Source organism: Rattus rattus, chromosome 12 (genome assembly GCF_011064425.1).
Source record: "Rattus rattus isolate New Zealand chromosome 12, Rrattus_CSIRO_v1, whole genome shotgun sequence".
NCBI classification, from domain to species: Eukaryota; Metazoa; Chordata; class Mammalia; order Rodentia; family Muridae; genus Rattus; species Rattus rattus.
This window is the reverse complement of record NC_046165.1, coordinates 63,662,856-63,682,815: the sequence shown is the minus strand read 5'-3', so window position 1 is coordinate 63,682,815 and position 19,960 is coordinate 63,662,856. Positions and strand designations below refer to the sequence as shown.

At 49.3% G+C, this 19,960-nt stretch overlaps 1 protein-coding gene across 1 annotated transcript in view; it reads left to right on the top strand.

Annotated features, from left to right (window-relative positions):
- Spata13 (spermatogenesis associated 13) overlaps nt 1-13,506 on the top strand; it is a 71,918-nt gene extending 58,412 nt beyond the window's left edge. The window contains exons 7-12 of the mRNA XM_032917697.1: nt 2,155-2,334; nt 3,816-4,048; nt 5,666-5,795; nt 7,851-8,223; nt 10,904-10,978; nt 11,964-13,506. Of these exons, the coding sequence (XP_032773588.1) occupies nt 2,155-2,334; nt 3,816-4,048; nt 5,666-5,795; nt 7,851-8,223; nt 10,904-10,978; nt 11,964-12,139 (1,167 nt within the window). The 3' untranslated portion in view covers nt 12,140-13,506. The remainder of the gene's footprint in view (nt 1-2,154; nt 2,335-3,815; nt 4,049-5,665; nt 5,796-7,850; nt 8,224-10,903; nt 10,979-11,963) is intronic.
- Nucleotides 13,507-19,960: the final 6,454 nt, after the last annotated feature.

Here is a 19,960-nt window from a genome sequence, read left to right as displayed (position 1 = left end):
GGACACTCAGAGCTAGTGACAAGCTTACGTCAGGACACTCAGAGCTAGTGACAAGCTTACGTCAGGACACTCAGAGCTAGTGACAAGCTTACGTCAGGACACTCAGAGCTAGTGACAAGCTTACGTCAGGACACTCAGAGTTAGTGACACGCTTACGTCAGGACACTCAGAGCTAGTGACAAGCTTACATCATACACTCAGTGCTAGTGACACACTTAAGTCAGGACACTCAGAGCTAGTGACAAGCTTACGTCAGGACACTCAGTGCTAGTGACAAGCTTACGTCAGGACACTCCGTGCTAGTGACACGCTTACGTCAGGACAGCCTGTTGTGGCATGGATGAGCATGGCCTGATACTGCTTGCTTCCCTGCTGCACAAGCCGTGGGCTTTAAAGTCACAGCTCCGGCTAACCACTGAGGAGCCCAGATTCTGGACTGCCCTGTTACCTGGCTCAGCTCTGCTCCGCTCCTGTCAGCATTATCTCTGGGCACACGTCCTCTTAGTTGCCTGTTGCAGATGAGGGAACTGAGACCTTGAAATTTAGAGGAAGGGTTGGAAGACAGGGTGCCCCTAAGCTTAGAATCTGCATTGTCAAAGTGTGTGTTCTTTTAAAATTCATACAAGAATAGAGTGATTTAGGGTCTTGCTGCACATGCGTGAGGATGTGAGTCCGGAACCCTAGCATCCACATGAAACCTGGCCATGGTAGCCGTATCTCTAACCCCAGCACTGGGAGGCGGAGATGGACAGATCCCATGGCCTCTCTGGTCAACCAATATAGCCAAAACTGTGAGTTCCAGTTACTGAGACATTCTGTCTGTCTCTGTCACTGTCTCTGTCTCTGTGTCTGTGTCTGTGTGTGTGTGTGTGTGTGTGTGTGTGTGTGTCTGTGCCTGCCTGCTTTTCTCTCTCTCTCCTCTCTCTCTCTCTCTCTCTCTCTCTCTCTCTCTCTCTCTCACACACACACACACACACACACACACACACACACACACACGTGGAGAGGTAATTAAGATCACATGTACCTGAATGGGCAGGCCTACCCACACACCCTTATACTACACATGCATGTTCACATATGAAGAAGGCAGTGGTTTATTTTTTATTAAATGGTCAGTTCTGTTTAAGCATACAATGCTACTTAAAGGTAACTGTACGTGCATATGTGGCCTTTCCTTCCTGTGCCACTAACTCTTCCAAGCCAGAGCACAGCCCCGATCATGTGACTAGGAAAGTAGTAGTTAGTTAGATCTTTTAGTAGGCACAGGCCTCAGGTGATCTTTAGTAGATGTTCAGACCCCTGTACATAATTATATAGACCCCTGCTATATAATGAAAGCAGGCGATGACGGAGTCCATGGCTAGACGTTCTTGTGTCTTTGCCGTGATTTAACAAACCAACCCCACATTGACTCAGGTTATCAGACTTGATAGCAAGCCTTCACACACTAAGCTCCTTCATCTCCCTGGCTGGGAAAGTTAGAATCTAAAAAGTGTGGAATATGAAGGCAGACGTGAACGCATCTGGAAGCCTGGCAGTGAGAATAGGTAGAGATTGGTGGATTCCTGGCTGGATCTTTACCAGCCAGCCTCGTCTACTTGGAGAGTTCCAGGCCAGAGGACTGTGTTCCAAATGAAAAGGACTTCCTGAGGAAAGACACCCAAGGCTGGCCTCTGACTCTCATCTAACTATGAACATACACACGCTGCACCCTGACATGAATGCATGTATGCACAGTGCATACAGCGACAACACACATTTGTAAACTCTTCTGTTTGAAACTCACTTCTGGAAACTTGGAAGCCGGCCACATGAAACTTTCCACTTTCATTTTGTTCTTAAAAATATCTATGGCAAATTATAGTTGTAGAAGTATGACTGTCTTCATCAGCCTCACGGAGATAAAAATAATTCTCTCTAATTCACCCCACCTTGGGAATGGTGCCACATACATGTCATCCCTCAGCACACGGGAGTCTACACCAGGAGGGCTGCGAGTTTGTGACCAGCCTGAGCTACATAGTGAGATCCAATCCTAAAATTAAACTAAAATTCAGTCCAAGACTATGACATTGGGCCAAAACACAAGCAGCAACAAACTGTCCTGTTGAACTGTCTCTAAACGACATGGTTTGCTTTTGTTCTTTGCAGGGCTACATCCGACAGTGTCGTAAGCACACGGGAATGTTCACCGTTGGGCAGCTAGCCACTATTTTCGGAAACATTGAAGACATTTACAAATTCCAAAGGAAGTTTCTGAAAGACCTCGAGAAACAGTACAACAAAGAGGAACCTCACTTAAGTGAGATAGGATCCTGCTTTCTTCAGCACGTATGTGACCCTTCCTCCATTAATCACATCCTGTCAGACAATAGCGTAGAGAGATACCTCCGCCAGAGACATTCCAGAGGCTTCTGCCTTGCCTCATGTACTGCCATTAGGTAGATAGGAGTTTTCTTCCCACAAGAGTGAGTGATCCAAGGTCACATGCTCATAGGCAGATGGCAACACAACCTCAGAGTCTCTCTGCTGGTGACAGAAGTTATTGACACTTACTATTCGACTGACTATAACCCACAGTAGAAGATTTCAGAGATCTTATTACTGTGCTTAAGAAATAGTTCCAGTAGTGCTAACAACAGCAGCAATATCCCCTCACTTCCCGGGTGCTGGACCCGGTGGTTTTCTAGAGGCAGGAGGCTAGAGCTGGCGTGGATAGACCTTTAATTGCTGAGCATGGAGGCTCCTTAGGAAGGCAGTCAGGAGTGGGTCCCTGAGTGTCCAAGCACTTTGAGACCTGTGTGGCGAGTAGTCTGGTCCTGTGGGTGAGCAGCTAGGGAGAGGCTTTGAGGTGAGCAAAAGCAGGGCAAGAGCAGTCAGGTGAGTGGCCTCAAGCACAGAAGATCCTTAAGTGCTGGTCGCTGCCATGGTCAGCCCTGTTGGGTAATGATAGCCCAGGGTACAAGGAAAAGGAGGCTGTTTAAAAGGTATCTTCCAAGGAGTCTGGCAAGGCTAATTGTACCAGCAAAGAAAGAGCAGTGGTCTCTGGTATCTATGCGATGGAGGTAGCAGGTAGGAGGTGGGAAATCACGTGGAGGGGAAGGGGGACTTGGGAAATCTGCTGCATTTACGCTCAGTCAGGCATGCATGGTGGGATGGGGGAAACAGGAAGGAAGGACAGTTGAGCGCATGGCCCAACAACCCTTCGAGGCTGGAGGAAAGGTGGCGGCTAGGAATGTAGACTCGCACCCAGTGGCAGGGCTTTTTTAAAGCAACGTCTACCTAGTCCTGAGGGAAGGGATTGCTGGGCAGAGGAAAGAGTGCAGCTCCAACCCAGGAGGGCGGACAGCATGAGAGTGGCAGGGCAGCAGTGTGGCTGCCCCTCAGAGTGAGACGATTGAGAGAAGGGACATGGATAGAACCTTTCAGTCAGAGAAGGTGTAACACGTGGAACTAGCCCCAGGGGATAGCTAGGGAGTGTGTCGGCATCATGTGGTACCTCCAAGCCAGAGTTTATCAGTGGAAGGAGGGGATGAGGATGTTGAGCCTCACTCAGAGCATTGCTTTGCCCCTCTGCTGTACTAGCTGCAGGCTCAGGAACTGAGCGAGCACAGTGGTAGGATACCCTCTACCCTTCCTTAGAGAGAACCCAGCTACCACTACCTCCATACCACAATCTTCCTACTCACCAACCATAAAGGCCAGCATCAAGTCTGGATTGCCCTGGGGTCTTGGCCTGTCCCCCTCTTCTCCAAGAGTGTCCTCACTGTCAGCCCAGAGCCGCTGACTGATGAGGTTGCCTTCCCTTCCAGCAAGAGGGCTTTGCCATCTACTCTGAGTACTGCAACAACCACCCAGGAGCCTGTGTGGAGTTGTCCAACCTCATGAAGCAAAGCAAGTACCGGCACTTCTTTGAGGCCTGCCGCCTGCTCCAGCAGATGATCGATATCGCCCTGGATGGCTTCCTCCTCACACCGGTGCAGAAGATCTGCAAATACCCGCTGCAGCTGGCTGAGCTGCTCAAGTACACCACCCAGGAGCACAGGTAAGCCGGGGGCCACCCAGAGACCATGGAACCGAGCACCAGCCAGCCTGGTGCTTCTGCAACGGCAGGGACAGGTGGTGGTGGTGGTGGTGGTGGTGGTGGTGGTGGTGGTGGTGGTGGTGGTGGTGGTGGTGGTGGTGGTGGTGGTGGTGTGTTAGATTTACTACACGGCCTCTGAGCTTCATGGAAGAAGCTTTTCAGATGTTTACAGTGCTTATTGCTTTAACAGGGTATGTAAAGATATTCTATGACTTCCAGAAATAGAAAAACAAAAGAATTCTTTTGGTTCTGGTTTTTGTTTGTTTATTTTTTTTTTTTTTTCCTGACAGAGTTTCTCTGTGTAGCCCTGGCTGTCTTGGAACTCACTCTGTAGGCCAGGCTGGCTTTGAACTCACAGATCTGCCTATCTCTGCCGCCTAAGTGCTGGGATTAGAGGCTGTGCCATCACAGCTGGCTCCTTTCCTTCCCCCGTCCCCTGTCTCCCTTCCTCCCTCCCTCCCTTCCTCCCTTCCTCCCTCTCTCCCTTCCTCCCTCTCTCTTTATATAAAACAAAACAAAAAAAAAAGTTCTAGAAAAAAAGGCAACAGCAAAACTGCTTAAATTCTGCCCTTCCTCAGGGAGTTGTAGCAAAAAAAAACATTGTCCCTTTTCTTTGCCGGGGTCCACTTCTTGGGCAGTTCCAGTCTTGTTTGTTTTGCCTCCCGCCTGCCTCTGAGAATAGCCTGTGAAGACAGGACTTGCTCTGCGGACAGTCCTGCAGACTTCCCAGGACTCGGCTCCCTTGCGTCTGGTCCCCCGCCCCTGCTCTCAAGGCTGTTGTGAGAATAGCCTGTGAAGACAGGACTTGCTCTGCGGACAGTCCTGCAGACTTCCCAGGACTCGGCTCCCTTGTGTCTGGTCCACCGCCTCTGCTCTCAAGCCTGTTGAGGTTCTAACTCAGTCCATCAGGGTCCTTGCTGTGCCGTCACACGAGCCCAAGCGCTCCCGCCTGTTGACTGAATTGCTGGTTTACAACATCCGCAAAAGACTTCCACCGAGCGAAACCTGAGCGTAACATTTTCTTACAGAGGCACGCAGTGTCCCAGCCTCTGTGTAAACTGCAAATTTTGATTTTAGGGTTTTCAGTACTTGACAGTTTTAGGGATGTGGGCTGGGGCGCTGCTGGAGGACTGTGAGACTGTGTTGCTCATGGCCTTTCATGTCCCTCCTGAAACAAGTAAAAGGTGAGACTCGATGCAGATGATTTTGAAGCAGCTATATATAGCAGAAGTGGCTGTGTCGAAATCAAAACCGAGATCAAGGACAGCTCTCTGTACTAGTGAGAATAATTCACAGTTGCTATGACTAACGCTTGGTTTCTGTGGCATTTACTTTCATTCATGGTGATTTCTGGGAAATGAGTGGCAACATTCTTATGCCAAAAGAATTGTGAATCGAGTTCCCTCAGCTCTCTTAACCTGTGCACACTGTGGTCCATTCACCGGGAACAATGGCTCCTACTCAGAGCCTTGTCTAGACCATTCGCATACAAATCCGGGGGACTGAGCGCCCTTATTTTGTCAGCCCTTACTTGTGAGCTGCAGGTCTTGCAATTAAACTGGACTTCCCACTTTGCAGCGATTACAACAATATAAAGGCGGCCTATGAAGCCATGAAGAATGTGGCCTGCTTGATCAACGAACGCAAGCGCAAGCTAGAGAGCATCGACAAGATCGCCCGCTGGCAGGTGTCCATCGTGGGCTGGGAGGTGAGTGCCACTCACACATGCGCTGCGAGGCCCACTGCTCCTGCGTCTGGACCCAGTGACACATACGTTAGCCTCCCGTGATTGGCGCTGTGTGTTCTGGCTTTAATGGAATGTTAATTCGGAGGGATTTTTGACATACAGTGCCTCCAAAAATATTAAGTCTGAGTAGGTGAGGTGGCTCAGAGGGTAAAGGTGCCAAACCACAGATGTGACTTTAATCCCCAGGCCCCACGTGGTAAAAGGAGAGGACTCACCCCTGCGAGTTGTCCTCCAGCCTCCACACGGGCGATGTGACCCACGAGTGACCATACACATACATTTATGCATACACGCTACGTAGACAATTAAAAGTAATTTTTAAAAGGCACAAGGTCACTGGTACATTGGTTAGTGTCTGGTCCTCTGACCTGGAGAGTCAGTTCCCACACAGTCATAGAACACCGCAATAGGAGCATGGGGGACTCGAGTCAGGTGACATATTTGGGTCCTATATGATCGAAGCAAATTATCTTTTATTGTCTCTAAGTTGAGGAGGAAAACATTACTTCTGAGGCTACATGATCATTATTTAATAGTACAGATAATCCTACCTGATAGTAATGGTCCAATGGGTGTACTTAACCTTATTTGCACACCCATCTGCATGTGCGTGTACTCACACACGCACACACATGTCAGAGTATGTTGTGGCTTACCATGTTCACCACATTCACATTTATGAATGCAGGGAATCCTCTCAGTGCTCCTTAGAAGTAGGCATCACTCACGGGACAGGGAGAAGGCCCTGAAAGGTTTAAGTACCTTCTCCAGGCCCAGGAATCTGGACTGCTCACCTCTGCAGTAAATTGGCAGCTAAGAACAGCCTTTAACATTGTTGCTAAACCAGACATGGGTCACTGTATCTACCAACTAGTCAGAACTGGCTTCACAGACTGAGGAGGTATTGGGTGAGAAGGCAGGAATTGGGCTGGAGTTACTGAGAACAGGGTTGGCTAAAGAGAAAATGCTTTTCCCAGGAGCCCTGAGTATGCCTCAGACATCGCTGTCTGGTGATCCCTTGTTTTTTAAGTGAAGAATCTGGGGCACACAATTGCTCTAGGGAAGGAAATAGAAGAAATATTTTGGAGTCAAACACTTTTGCCTCCAAAACATTCTGTGTCTTATTGGGATCAAGAGAAAATGAAAATGTCAGAGATGAAGGCCAACTTCATAGCAGACTTGTTAAGGTGATGTGGATGTCCGTCCCACCCTAGGTGTTACAAAGGGGCGCTTGCTCTCCAACCTTAGATCCTAAGGGGACCATCTCATCAGAGTTTACTAAGTTCTTGCTGGCAGCCTGGCCTTTTGTTTCCAGGACCCTAAGCTAGCTACTCCAGAGAGGAGGTAAACACATGACTCGGGAGCCATAATAGTCGCCGTGTCCCTGTGCAGCAAAATAGTCAGTAATGCCGTGTCCCTGTGCAGCAAAACCTCTGCTTCTCCTTTCTTGTCCTGAAGTCGTCTTTATTAGCTCCCACTCCAGAAAATGTCTGCATTCCATTGTTTGTTTATAGTTTATGCATTGGTGTTTGAGGATCTTAGATTCTCTGGAACTGGAGTTGCAGACAGTTGTGAGCTGCCATGTAGTTCCTGGGAACTGAACTCAGGACCTCTGGAAGAGCAGCCAGTGCTCTTGACCACTGAGCCATCTCTCCAGCCCCTAGCATTCCATTACCTTAAGGTGAGTTTTAGATCAGGAAGATACTTAGAGCAGGTCACTAGATGCCCTTCTCTGACCTCCACATGCTTCGCCCTGCCATATACCACATCCATATGTGCACTATAAATAAATCCATAGAGATAGGAAATAAAAAGAGATTTCATGACAAGGGACCCATGAAGTCAAGGTCTGAACAGCCTTTGAAGCCCTACCCGGCTGTGTGTAGGGCAGTAATGCCTGGTCTTAGGAAACTGGATGGAATATTCTAGAAAGACTGTGTCAGAGACCCCTTCTGCATCCTTGCTGTTGGAAACAATCTGGTTTAGAAGATTCACAGTGTACGTGCATTCTCTCAGGGCCTGGACATTCTGGACCGAAGCTCCGAGCTGATTCACTCCGGAGAGCTGACCAAGATCACCAGGCAGGGCAAGACCCAGCAGCGAGTCTTCTTCCTGTTCGACCACCAGCTGGTGTCCTGCAAGAAGGACCTGCTGCGCAGGGACATGCTATACTACAAGGGCCGCATGGACATGGATGAGGTGGACATTGTGGATGTGGAGGATGGGCGGGACAAGGACTGGAACCTCAGCATGCGAAACGCCTTCAAGTTGGTCAGCAAAGCCACGGATGAGGTCCATCTGTTCTGCGCCAGAAAGCAAGAGGACAAGGCCAGGTGGCTGCAGGCCTATGCGGACGAGAGGCGGCGGGTGCAGGAAGATCAGCAGATGGGTGAGTCCCTCAGCTGCCTCCTCCACTGGCCTTTTCTGTCCAGTTACTCCCTCAAGAGCTGAATCTGAGGACGGCACTGCAGGCATGCGCTCTGTGTAATATTAGCAACGGGGACCCATAAAGCTCAAGGATGTGTTTACTGCCGTATTCACACCTTACAGATGGGGCACTCTTCCATATGGCCCAGCAAGGCGTGGACACACACACGCACACACACACATGATTCTCTTTATTTCTTCACTTGCATATTTATTTATGCCGCATATGAGTAGTATATGCTGCGTGTGATATATTTGTTCCTGGTAGGGCGATCCATGTGAACGTCAGAGAAAGACATCTAGTGACCTGCTCTGTCACCCTCTGCCTTTTTCACTTGCAGAGGGTCTTACTGAACCTGGAGCTAGGCTAGGAGCCAGCAAACCCAAGCCATCCTCCTGTCTCAGTTCAACACAGCACTGGGATTACAGATGCGCACATGAGCACACCAGCTTGTTACATGAGCGCTGGGGATTTGAACTCAGGACGGCATACTTAGAGAACACACACTCTTTCCACTCTCAAGAGGCCATCTCCCTAGCCCAGAATTGCCAGAGAGTTATCAAGGCTTCCCCTTTATCAGCACTGTTGCAAAACACTGCCATTAACCTCACTGTCTGGGTCAGTTCAGACACAGTTCCTCCTGTGCTTTTCCCCATTGTGGTAACCGCAGACACTGTACCACATACCAGGGTGAGCTCGCGCTTCTGACGTCCTGATGTTCTGATGTCTACTTGTACAGGTAGACCATCTATAATCCCAAGATCAAAATCTCGAGCATCAGTGAGGAAAATTCCACACCTGACATCACGTGAGGGACCCAGTCAAAAGTATATAGTTTGGAATTACTCTCAGGTTGTGTATAAGTCAGATAAGGTATCTATGAAACATAACTGAATCCTGTGTTTAGACTTTGGTCTCATCCCCAAGATACCTTATGTGTTGTGTATGTGAAAATATGAGGAAATCTAAAGAATGGTGTGCACTGGTCCCACACATTTCAGAGAAGGGGAACTTGTACTTTGATTCGTCACCCCAACTTCTGCTGGCCTTTGTTTATTGCATGATCTTGTGAGAAGGAAGCTACCATGTGGCATTAACCAATACAGCGCCCACATTTCTGTGCCCAGGCTCCAGAGCCACCTACACAGATTGGGAAGGTGAGCAGTGGTGCCCAGAGACCAGGGGTGCACAGGGCTCAGATGGGGGAGAAACGTCTGGGTTGCCCAGATCTCAAGGACCATGTGTCTGGTCTAGCATCACCCACTGCTGCAGAGCCCAAGGGTTAAGGGTGGTCCCGACGTTTCCTGCACCAAGCCACCAGCTTCAGATGTGGCCTTAGATTCCATAGTTGGCCGTAGAAAGTGTTCTGGGGCCCTGCGTTGAACTCCATCAGGCCATCTTGCCATTAAAAGTAAGAATTTCTTCAGAAACTACGAGAGCTCAGACCAGTGTGACAGTGTGACAGCACACAGTGTGACAGCACACAACTCCCAGCCTCACACATGGGATCCACTACTCTGTGTGCTGCCCTTTAGACCCCAGGACATCTGGACCCCGGCAGTCCCCATGCATTGGCTGCCGACCGTCAGACCCTGTTGTAATAAGGCCTGAAACCCTTCTCGGAAGTGTGCAGGTAGTTACTGAAACATGAAGTGGTGAGGTCACCGACTCCTGCTTTACTGAGTCGTTCTGCACTGTCCGGTGTGGCCAGAAGTACCTGAGTTAGAGTGTTTGCACTCCTTCTCCTGACGCCTCATGACAATGACAGAGGAGTCCTGAACTCTTTCAGTTTGTTAATCCTCTTGTGTCCTTTGCTCCGTGGGCTCCCGTGACAGGCTTTCCTCATGGTCCTCCTGGAGCAAAACATCAGTCTCTGTGTCTGAGTATGGGGTGGGAAGGAGACCCTTGCCAGTAAGGCAGACATTGAGTATGTCACTGCATAAAGGCAGGACAGCAGGGCCAGCCAAGGTAGAGTGAACCCAAGACAGAGGGGACAAGGGTCAATTGAAGCTGCAGAAGTAGAGTGTGACTCGGCTCTGCCATGGTGGAGCATTGTTCCTCACCTCCCACTTTTGTGTCCCACCTTTTACCTCAGAAGAAGCAGCCACCTCAACCACTGCGGTTGCACCTCTGCTGTCTTGTCTCTCTCCAAAGCTGGTCTGTCCTCTTTCCTGATACAGCATGTTGGCCTACCACATGTTGACAGCATCGCTGTCCACTGCACAGCCAGGGTGCAGAGTCCCGGTCTGAGGCTTCAGGCAATTGAGAATCTCAACCCACAGGGTTCTTGGCACATGTCAGCAACAGCCCTGAGCCCCTTTGCCTTGGGCTCTCTTCCCAGAGCATCATGCTTTAGGGTGACTCCCATTTGGACATTGACCTGGCAGTGTCTGTCTTGAGCACCAAGGGTCTGTGTGTCACGATTGTACCTCATATCACTCTCTAAAGTACCTGGGCTCAGAGGTTATAGTGAGGCACCCGGTGACACTTCTGGTACCCTTCCTTTTCCTCACCTTGCAGGGTTCTTTATTCTGGTCTGTAGAGAAGAGAATGCCGCAGCACTAGTATGCATTGTACACAGTCTACTCTGAAAAGGTTTTCCTGGGTTCTGAATGTAGCCTACATCTGTTTCCAAATCCAGGAATGGAAATCTCAGAAAATCAGAAGAAACTTGCCATGTTGAACGCCCAGAAGGCAGGACATGGGAAATCTAAAGGTAAGGTTGGTGGAAGCTTTGCCTCCTTTCTGTGCTTCCTGTGATGACCTGGATGGAGTCTGTCCATACAGACAGAGTCTTTTTGCAGCTCTGAGTGGAGAGGAAAAGCCAGGGCTGCCTAAGGAACAGATTCAAATGGACAGGCAGGTGGAGAGTCTCCTTCAGGTTCAGACCCAGGTGCATGAAATATCCCAGGTAGTAATAAAGGCCTTCAGGGCTCCTAGTCTGACCAATGCCCTCTGTTCGTCATGGCCCTGGAGGATGATTCCCACTGGTACCCAGTGGTACCCACTGAGCCACCAGTCAAGTAACCCCTTGCATCCTTGGTTTGAGGAAGAATCTCTAACACCCAAGTGCTTGCCAGCTACAAATAACTGCACCACATTCCAGCGAAGCGAGGTCTCGACGGTCAGAGCATTGGTAGATAAGAAGGCCCTGGGCTTTTTCTAGAGCACTTCCCCACTCTTGTCCATACGCATTCATGGCCAGGCCACACTGAGGTCCTAGTGCTCACACACAGTGTCTCCCCAGGGTAGATAATGCCAATGAATGCTACCTCATTTATTCTTGTTGCTGCCACTCCCATATTAGAAATTAGGCCACTTGAGGCAGAAAAATCAAAGAATTTCCCTCACATACTCATGGTCAGTAAGTGTGGGGTAGCATTTGGGCCAAGGGAGTATGGCTTCAGGCCTTGGTTCAGAACACGTTACTACTTCCAGGCCACACCAGGAACCCAGTTCTGATTCTTTACTGATCTCTCTCATGGTTGATCCACTCTCATCCCCTGGGCTTCCTTCTTGAGAGGTTTTGGTTAGGCTTCAGGAAGTAACCCTTGCTAGCCCCACACAGGGTATCTGAATTCTTATTTTGTAGGGCAGTTATTAGACGTCCGTCTTCTTGATGTCTTGGAATTAGCTAAGTACTTTGAGTCCCAGTGTGGCTTCCTACTGACTAGTCTGTTCTTCTGTCCTTCCTGAGTTAGGCTACAACAGCTGCCCTGTGGCCCCACCCCACCAGAGCCTGCCACCCCTCCACCAGCGCCACATCACTGTGCCTACCAGCATCCCGCAGCAGCAGGTCTTCGCCTTGGCTGAGCCCAAGAGGAAGCCATCTTTATTCTGGCACACCTTCCACAAACTCACCCCATTCCGGAAGTGAGCCTACCCAGGGTGCGCCTCTGAGGTACTGTGAGGAGGAAGGCCAGTTTTGTCTCTTCAGCGTGATGTCCAGGGATGGCTTCTTGCTCAGTGCTGAACACTTCATTTGGGGATCGATGAAGGGGAAAAGAAGTTGGACTCAGCCTTGACCTTGAGAGGCCCCGGCACCCCTGTGGAAGGAAGGAGGCCATGAAGCACTGCTCTGTCCCACACTGGAAGCCATACTCTCCGGTGGCCATGATATAGGGACCAGGGCCTCTCTGCATGGAGACTGCTGAGTCAGTTATCCCCTGTGAGTTTCCCACTGACAGTCACACTCCTGCTGCAGTTCCAGACTGCAGTTCAGGAGCCTTTCAGTCCCTCAGGAGCAACTACACTAAGGACGGCTTCTGTGTTTGATCTTAAGAAGCTCACTGACCAGTTGGTAGGATGTTGGCAGCCATGGGATGACCCTGGGTTCAGATCAGGCCCGGAAGAGACCAGGAAGGAGCTAGAGCCAACGGGGCAGGTGGCTACAGTTCTCTAAGGTGTAGCAGATGCCAGGCTACAGTGTAGGTCTCACCCTGTGAGGTTCCTTATTCACAAGAGAGGCAGGAGGGAAGGCTGCTGCCACCTGACTTGTCCCTCTCACCTCTTCAAACAGAAGTCATGCCTTGCTCACCCCTCACTACCTAAGAACCTGCCACTCTCGGAAGTAAGGGTGACATGAACCGTTTAACTTTGGTAACCTGTGCAGCAGCAGCAGCCATTTGCATCACCAGTGGGATGATGAGGACACCGGCATCCACAGAGAAAACAAGGGGCGAAACTGTCCTGCTTCTTGGGGAAATGGAAACGCCTGTCACATGACCCCGAAACAGTAGTACTGGAGGCTATGCCAGCTGGGGAATAGTCTTGATGGCTCCTTAGCTCTGAGAGAGCTCTCTCTTAAGGAGGACTACACAAACTGACACCCACAGAGAGGAACCTTTCTCTGTTGACACTGACTTGATGGAAATGCCTTTCCACTGATCTGAAGGAGACTGGCTCTGCATTTTAATCTACATAGTGGGCTGGCCAGGAGAGATCCTGCCGTGCAGCTCATGCGTTCCTTTTAGACAAACGTGTTCTTGTGTGCCGTTCTTGCAAGGTCCTCACCTCTCATCAGCTCTCCATTGAGACCGAACAAGTCTGCAGTGTTAGAGGTAAAGGTATTGGTCAGTCATTGCACAGTTCACCTTGTCTCCATATCTATGCCTGGAAAACAAATGACGTCACAGCAAATAACCTTGATCCTGGACTTCAGCCCTGCTGTGCACCCTGGCATGGTCACAGGCAGCACTGCTGAGGACAGTAGTCGGTGGCCCCATAGCTGTGTGCTACAAAGTGGTTTAAATGCACAGAGCATGCGCAGTGTGTGTGTGTGTGTGTGTGTGTGTGAGAGAGAGAGAGAGAGAGAGAGAGAGAGAGGGAGAGAGAGTCCTCAACTTCAACTGACAGGTTTGATTGGTTGGTTTGTGTTTGATTGTTTATTTGTTTATTCTCTAATAGAATGTAATTATATTTTAGAAACCACACTAGTGTACTTTTCTCTGCTCCAGTGTGTACATGCAGCAGTTCCCACAGTTGTGTTGTTAATATGAAAATTGCTTTAAAGACGTGAGTAGCCACTGGTCCTGTTCATTTTCACTGAGGATTCCTCTTGAGTCAGAGCCTCGCTGCAGGCTCCATTTGCTGTTACGGCTGACGACAGTGAAGAAGTAATAGCTTATGTTTGTGACCCATCCTAATATATTTCCCAGTTGCCCTAACTTCCGGTTCCCACCTACCTCCACAGACCTCCTAACAATCCCGGACATCAGGAAGTGTTTATATCGAGTCACATTCAAGACCTGGGCTGGCCCCGGGCGATTTTATACAGCACGAGAAGTGCTTGATCAAATGTCTGTCCCAGGTGACTCTTACTTGGGATTTCTGGGTGATTTTGAAAACTAATGTGTTTTTTAAAGCTATAATAATAGTCTTTGACTTTGTAAAAAAAAATCTGTATAGAATTTTATTACCAAATACAGAAAGTGGAGGACCTTCAGCAGTTTTTCATTTCAGTTCACCAAACTCCCTTCTTGCTTTAAGGCATGTGCTCTACTTTGGAAGGAAACAGAAACAACACAGAGCCTCCTGCCTGAATGGTGTCTGCCGCTCACGAACAACCTTCCCTCCCTCTCTCTCAATGGGCCAAAAATTATTGGTGATTTAAATTTTGGATGAATTTCGTTTGTCCTATTTTTAGCATTCCACCATTTGCTGGCTCTGTTAACGTGATGGAGAGTGTACCTGGTTTAGATTGTACCTATAACATGTAGGCGCCATGTGGTAGGTGAAAACTGATCACAACACTTGACAGCCTAGAGAAAGAAAGAAAGTTCCAGGCTCTGTCCCCAAAAGGAAAGGAGAATGGCATGCAGCTAATCGAACGCTTAAGAGCCCTTGCTGCCGCCCCCAGCCGCCGTCACCTGTTCTGATCTTCCTTGCTGCATGGTAGATCGGCCTGTGCAGGTGAGAACTGGCCACCATCTGGCATGCCATTTCTACCCACCGTGCCTTTTACTATCCAATCTATTGAAGACGGATTCCGCATCCTACATTGCTGTTGTTACATGCAAAGCAAAAAGAACATATTTAATTTGAAACCTGGTTCAAAGCTCAAGTATGGTGTTTTACTTTGTTTTTTAAGCGCCAGTGCTCCAGCATCGCATGCATGTGGAGACCGTAACTGGATTGCTGGTGTTTCTCAGGACAAGTCAGTCCTGCTTCCCAGCCAGAGTTTCCTGGAGCCAGGGCAGGCTTCTGCATGATGGCTTCATCACTAATAGGAAAAGCAGAAGTGTCCTCAGGCCAGTGCCAAGAAGTATAAGTCAATGTCTTTCAGCAGCTGACAGACAGGATGTTGGGCACAGTGTGCCCACACATTGTTTCTTCTCAGGATCCGGGGAAAGGGGCGTTTGAAAGATTTAGGACAAAGTAGGTAGAAACTTGTAGCCAGTCTTAGAGAGGGGAGAGAGAAACACCAGCTTGTATAATGTATGTAAGTTTGCTTAGCCACCCCATGCACCCCACTATTGCCTTTACTGCTCTCCTAGGCATTGCCAATATAGAACGTACTTTGAGCCGCTTCTGTTATATTTGGGGTACTTACTGGTACCGGCTGTGCTTTTGGTGATAACTAACCCATGCCGTGGTGACATCGTCTGTGTAAGTGAAGGGCTGCTGTAGAGCAGGCGAGCTGACTTTGACACTGAAACAGGACCTGTGTGCTAGACGTGCGTTTTTGCTGAATGAAGGGTTTGTTGGTATTATTTTTAATACTGTTGTTTGATTTCTTGTAAATGCTGTGAATCTCTATTTGTCATTTTGTATCTGTATATTAAAATTAATTTGCCAAGCTGGTTCTGGTGATCTCCATAGTAAAGTAAGATAAGACACACTATACAAAAAAGAGGCAGGCTGGGGCATGCGCAAAGCCCTAGGTCTGATTGCCAGCACTGCGTTAAACTGGGTGTGATAGCGCTTACCTCTAGTTCCAGCGCTTGGGAGGTGGAGGTAAGAGGTTTTCTCTGGCTACAGTGAGAGGTTCGAAGTCAACCTAAGCTATATGAGACTGTCTCAAGAAAAAAACATTTTTAAAAGGCAGTAAATGCTTGCCTTGAACTTGGTGCTTCTTCCTGAAAACTCATTCCTGGTGGCTGGGAGGGAATCACTGGGCAGGTGTTAGGAAAAGGCTCTGAAGGGAGTAGAGAGAGGCCGCTGGACTTCCAAAGCCATTAGAATAGTAGATGAACCAGAGAGGGCAAGTGACCGCTGGGGAGGGTTTTGTTAGCCTTCTGCGGGAACTGCCCCTCACCTTATCCTCAAGGTCAAGCAGACCCTCTACCACTGAGTGACCACCCAGCCCCGGAAGGCTAACTCTGTTGCAGATGTCTTGGAATGTGGGTGACCAGGTCTCTATGCCTCCGGTGGTCAGAGCTACTGGCAAGGCCCTTCCTTCCTGGGAGGTAAGCCTGCAGCCTCAGCCTCCCTCACAGGAGGGTAGGGGGAGGGGAGGGGTGAATAAGAATTTCCTCCTCATTAGCAGGCTCAGAAAATCCCAGTAAACAAGCCATTGTTTGCTGTGACTAATCAGAACATGATTCCTCTGGGTTGCCAAGGCTGCCTCTTGCTTTCTGGTGTTTAATCCCAGCATCATCTGTCCACTTGGACCCTTGCTTACTCCTCCATGGGGGTCCTCAGGGCAAAAGAGTGACAACGACAGCACTGGGGACATAAGGGGTGGCCCAGGATGGCACCATGCACAGAAGGGAACATAAGGGGAAGAAATACTTTATTCTAGAGGACTTGGGAGGTAAAGCAAGCAGTTTTAGTTGTCTGCTGTATGCACTGGAGAGACCATGTCCCCTTAGAGGAATGTGGCCAGGCGAACCCAATGATGTGCTTGCATCAGTAACACCAGAGATGTGAGGTAGGCACATGACAGCTCCTAGAATAGAGCCTTTGCCTTGACAAACATCCAAGCTCAGCTCCTAAGGGTTCTGTGGACAAGCACGCGGGGCTTACCTAGAGCAGCGCAGCGCCTCTGCTGGGTCAGAGCTGAGACTGGTGTCTGTGCAGCTGGATTTAGCAAATGACACTGGTGGCGTTTGGCATTTCCCAATGTGGCTGAAGAACTCAGGGCCAGCTGTGGCCAGATTGCCTACATAGGTTGTGGTGAAGAGAAATTTCAAATCTGAGGCAGAGGGATGCCCAGGGAGAGAGCCTAGTAGGCTGCACAGTGATCCCAGCAGGCCTTGGGGTAAGGAAAGGGACTGGTGACCAAGTCATCATCTTATGAAAAGGAGTACCATAACTGAGGCAGAAGAGAAGTGTAGATGATGCACCAGTTAGTACCTGCTAACTTGGAGAGAGGGCTGGACTAGGAGTACAACTTGAGAGGATTTCCCATGGCCAGGATTACCACGGGAGCAGAAGGGCCTGTGGTCCCTCTAGCAACGGACTGCACTACCCACACATGAAGGGACTTGAAATCTTGGCTGAAGCAGTCAGACCTAAAGAAGCCAGACTGTGCTCAATGGATGGTACCTAGTTTAACGGATGCTGCCAAATCCAGTCCCACCTCCTCTCGGGTACATTGCTGGAGCTGTCTGCTGGGCTGGGGAGTGAAGGTAGGGTGTGGTTAGCTCTACTAAGATGAGGCTTCCCAGTACCTGCGTACCCCATCCCCAGATGGCCATAAGGCCGAACTCCTGCCCTTCTCAGAACAAAACTGCTCTTGGAACCACCGCACTTGTGCCTGCCTGTTTAGACGCTTTCTCAGGAGAAGCTGCAGAGCTGCAGAGCTCCTTGGTGGGCTGGAGGTGTGGGGAGGGATCGACAAAGTCCTCATCTGCTCCATCCTGGTCTAAACCACACAGATCTTGGCGCTGCTAACTTGCCGCATCCTGTGCACCAAAGCTGAAGCTGGGCGTTCCTGGAAGAGAAGAGTAATTGTCAGGTCCAGTGGGAGCCCCAGTTCCCCCCCAAAAGCAGCAGATAACCCCAAGATGACAGCGTTTGCTCAGCTCAGGCTGGAGTATCGGAGGAGCAGCGTTCCTCAGGAACCCGTGGTTCTACCTGGTGCGAAGGGCCCCTTCCCTTGGCATGCACTTGTGGTTGTGAATCCTTCAGTTCCTCCCCACTTGTACCTGTTATGTATTTCAGATCCGCGCTAGTATCTTGTCTGACTCACCTCCTCTGCTCTAAGTTGTCAGGCTGCTCTACTTATCCACTCTCAGCTACTTGTCCTCCACAGAGCCAGCATAACATTTCTATGCCTGCTTTCCTAGCCCTGGCCATGGCCAGTGGGCTTCTTTTTCTTTCTGCTCTAGACTCTTCAGATGCCTCTAGCTGTTCCCCCTCTCACCTCTGTAATAGGAACCTTTCTACCTCTGGGGCAGCCATTTCAGTGGTTTATTGACTGCGCCCCCCACTTACAGCAGTGACCATGAGCAGAGAATCAAACAGACTTCCTGGGTCCTTTCTATGGAGGAGAGGAACCTTTTTCCCCCTGGTTTTTTGAAAGAGAGCCTCTCCGTGTAGCTGTCCTGGAACTTGCTCTGCAGACCAGACTGACCTCCAAGTCACAGAGGTCTACCTGCCCTGCTTCCCAAGTGCTGGAACTAAGGGTCTGTGCCACTACTGCCCAGGTTCTGGTTTGTTTTTTTTTTTTTTTTTTTAGCTGAGGACTGAACCCAGGGTCTTGTGCTTGCTAGACAGGTGCTCTACCGCTGAGTTCAATAAATACCCAAACTGGAGAAGATAACCCTCTTTTACCATTTCATATACTTAAAAGACAGAGAAGAGTCACTGGGAGCGCCAGGCCTTATCTAGAGCTTTAGAAGTCACACGAACATACTACCCCCAAAAGCATACCTGAAGGCCTTCACCTCCTGTCTACCAGTGCCCCAAATAGTCTGCAGAAATATGAATGCCAATGGGAGGATTAACTGAATCATGGGTTGCCCTCCAGAGTCACAGGCAACAGTGACTGTCATCATTGAAAGTTCTACGTAAACAAAGGGATCCTAACGGTCTGTGCTGCAAAGACCTACAGGTTCCAGTCACGGTCCTCCTCATTGTCATCTTTATATCTGTGGCCTCCATCACAATGGGCTCAAGGCCAAGGAGAGAGCTGTTCACATTAAGGAAAGAAACCTGCAGCCCTGCAGCGGGGATCTCTCCCACATTCCACCTGCTGGAACACCAGAAGTCCCCTCAGTCCATTTCAAAGGACAGAGAAGAAAAGGACAAGGTTTTTGACACCTAGGCTGCTGCTGGACCCCAGTGTTGCTGTGACTTTTGAAGCGAATCCAAGACATCTGTGCCTCTCCCCGTCCCCTCCCCTTCCTGCTATTTTGTACTTACGTTCACTGGGGAGTTCTATGGTAGGAAGGCTTGATTTTATTTACAGTGTGAGGGTTCCCTATTCCTCACAGTGCCTGTATCCAGCCTGCAACTCCAGGGTTAAGGTAAGTACACTCAAGGATATACATACATACATACATACATACATACATACATGCATACATACATATTCACATTCAGCTGAAGGCACCTGGGTTCTGAGGTGACCGTGCATGGTATAAAGCAGGGTAAGAACAGAGATGGATGATCTGCTTCTAGAACTTTTTTTTTCTAAACAACAAGCCAGGTGTGGTGGTTCCTGTAATAACACACCGGAGAGGCTGACATGGAGGCTTGGGCTACAGAGTAAGTTCTAGGGCAGACAGCCTGGGCTACAGTGTGAGACTCAAACAGACGCCCAGGCACACACGGGCACACACAGACATATACAGAATGAGGGACGAGAGAAAGGGAGGGAAAGAAGGAAGGAGGGGGAGAGAGAGGGATAGAGGGAGGGAGAGGGAGAGAGAAAATAGTTAACAAGAGAGAAAAGTAGAGAATTTCATTTGCCAGAATTCCGCAATACTGGGCTGAGAGGAGGCATAAAAAACAGGATGAATCACAATAATAACAGACCTTTCTAGAAAAGCATATATATTGATTATCAGCTATACATTTTAATGGGCGTTTTAATACTTAAGTCTATGCTAATTTATATGGTCTATGGAAAAATATATGTTGAGGAAAAGTGCATACTGTAGTAACACTGTATTAAATGCATGGGAGAATTAAATAAACCCAACTTAGTGTGCGGGATGTCTTCCATCAGTCTTACACTCAGCAAAGACTGCTCACAAGCTGGCCTGGGGCAGCATCCCTGTCCCCAGCACTTGGGATGTGGGGCAGGACC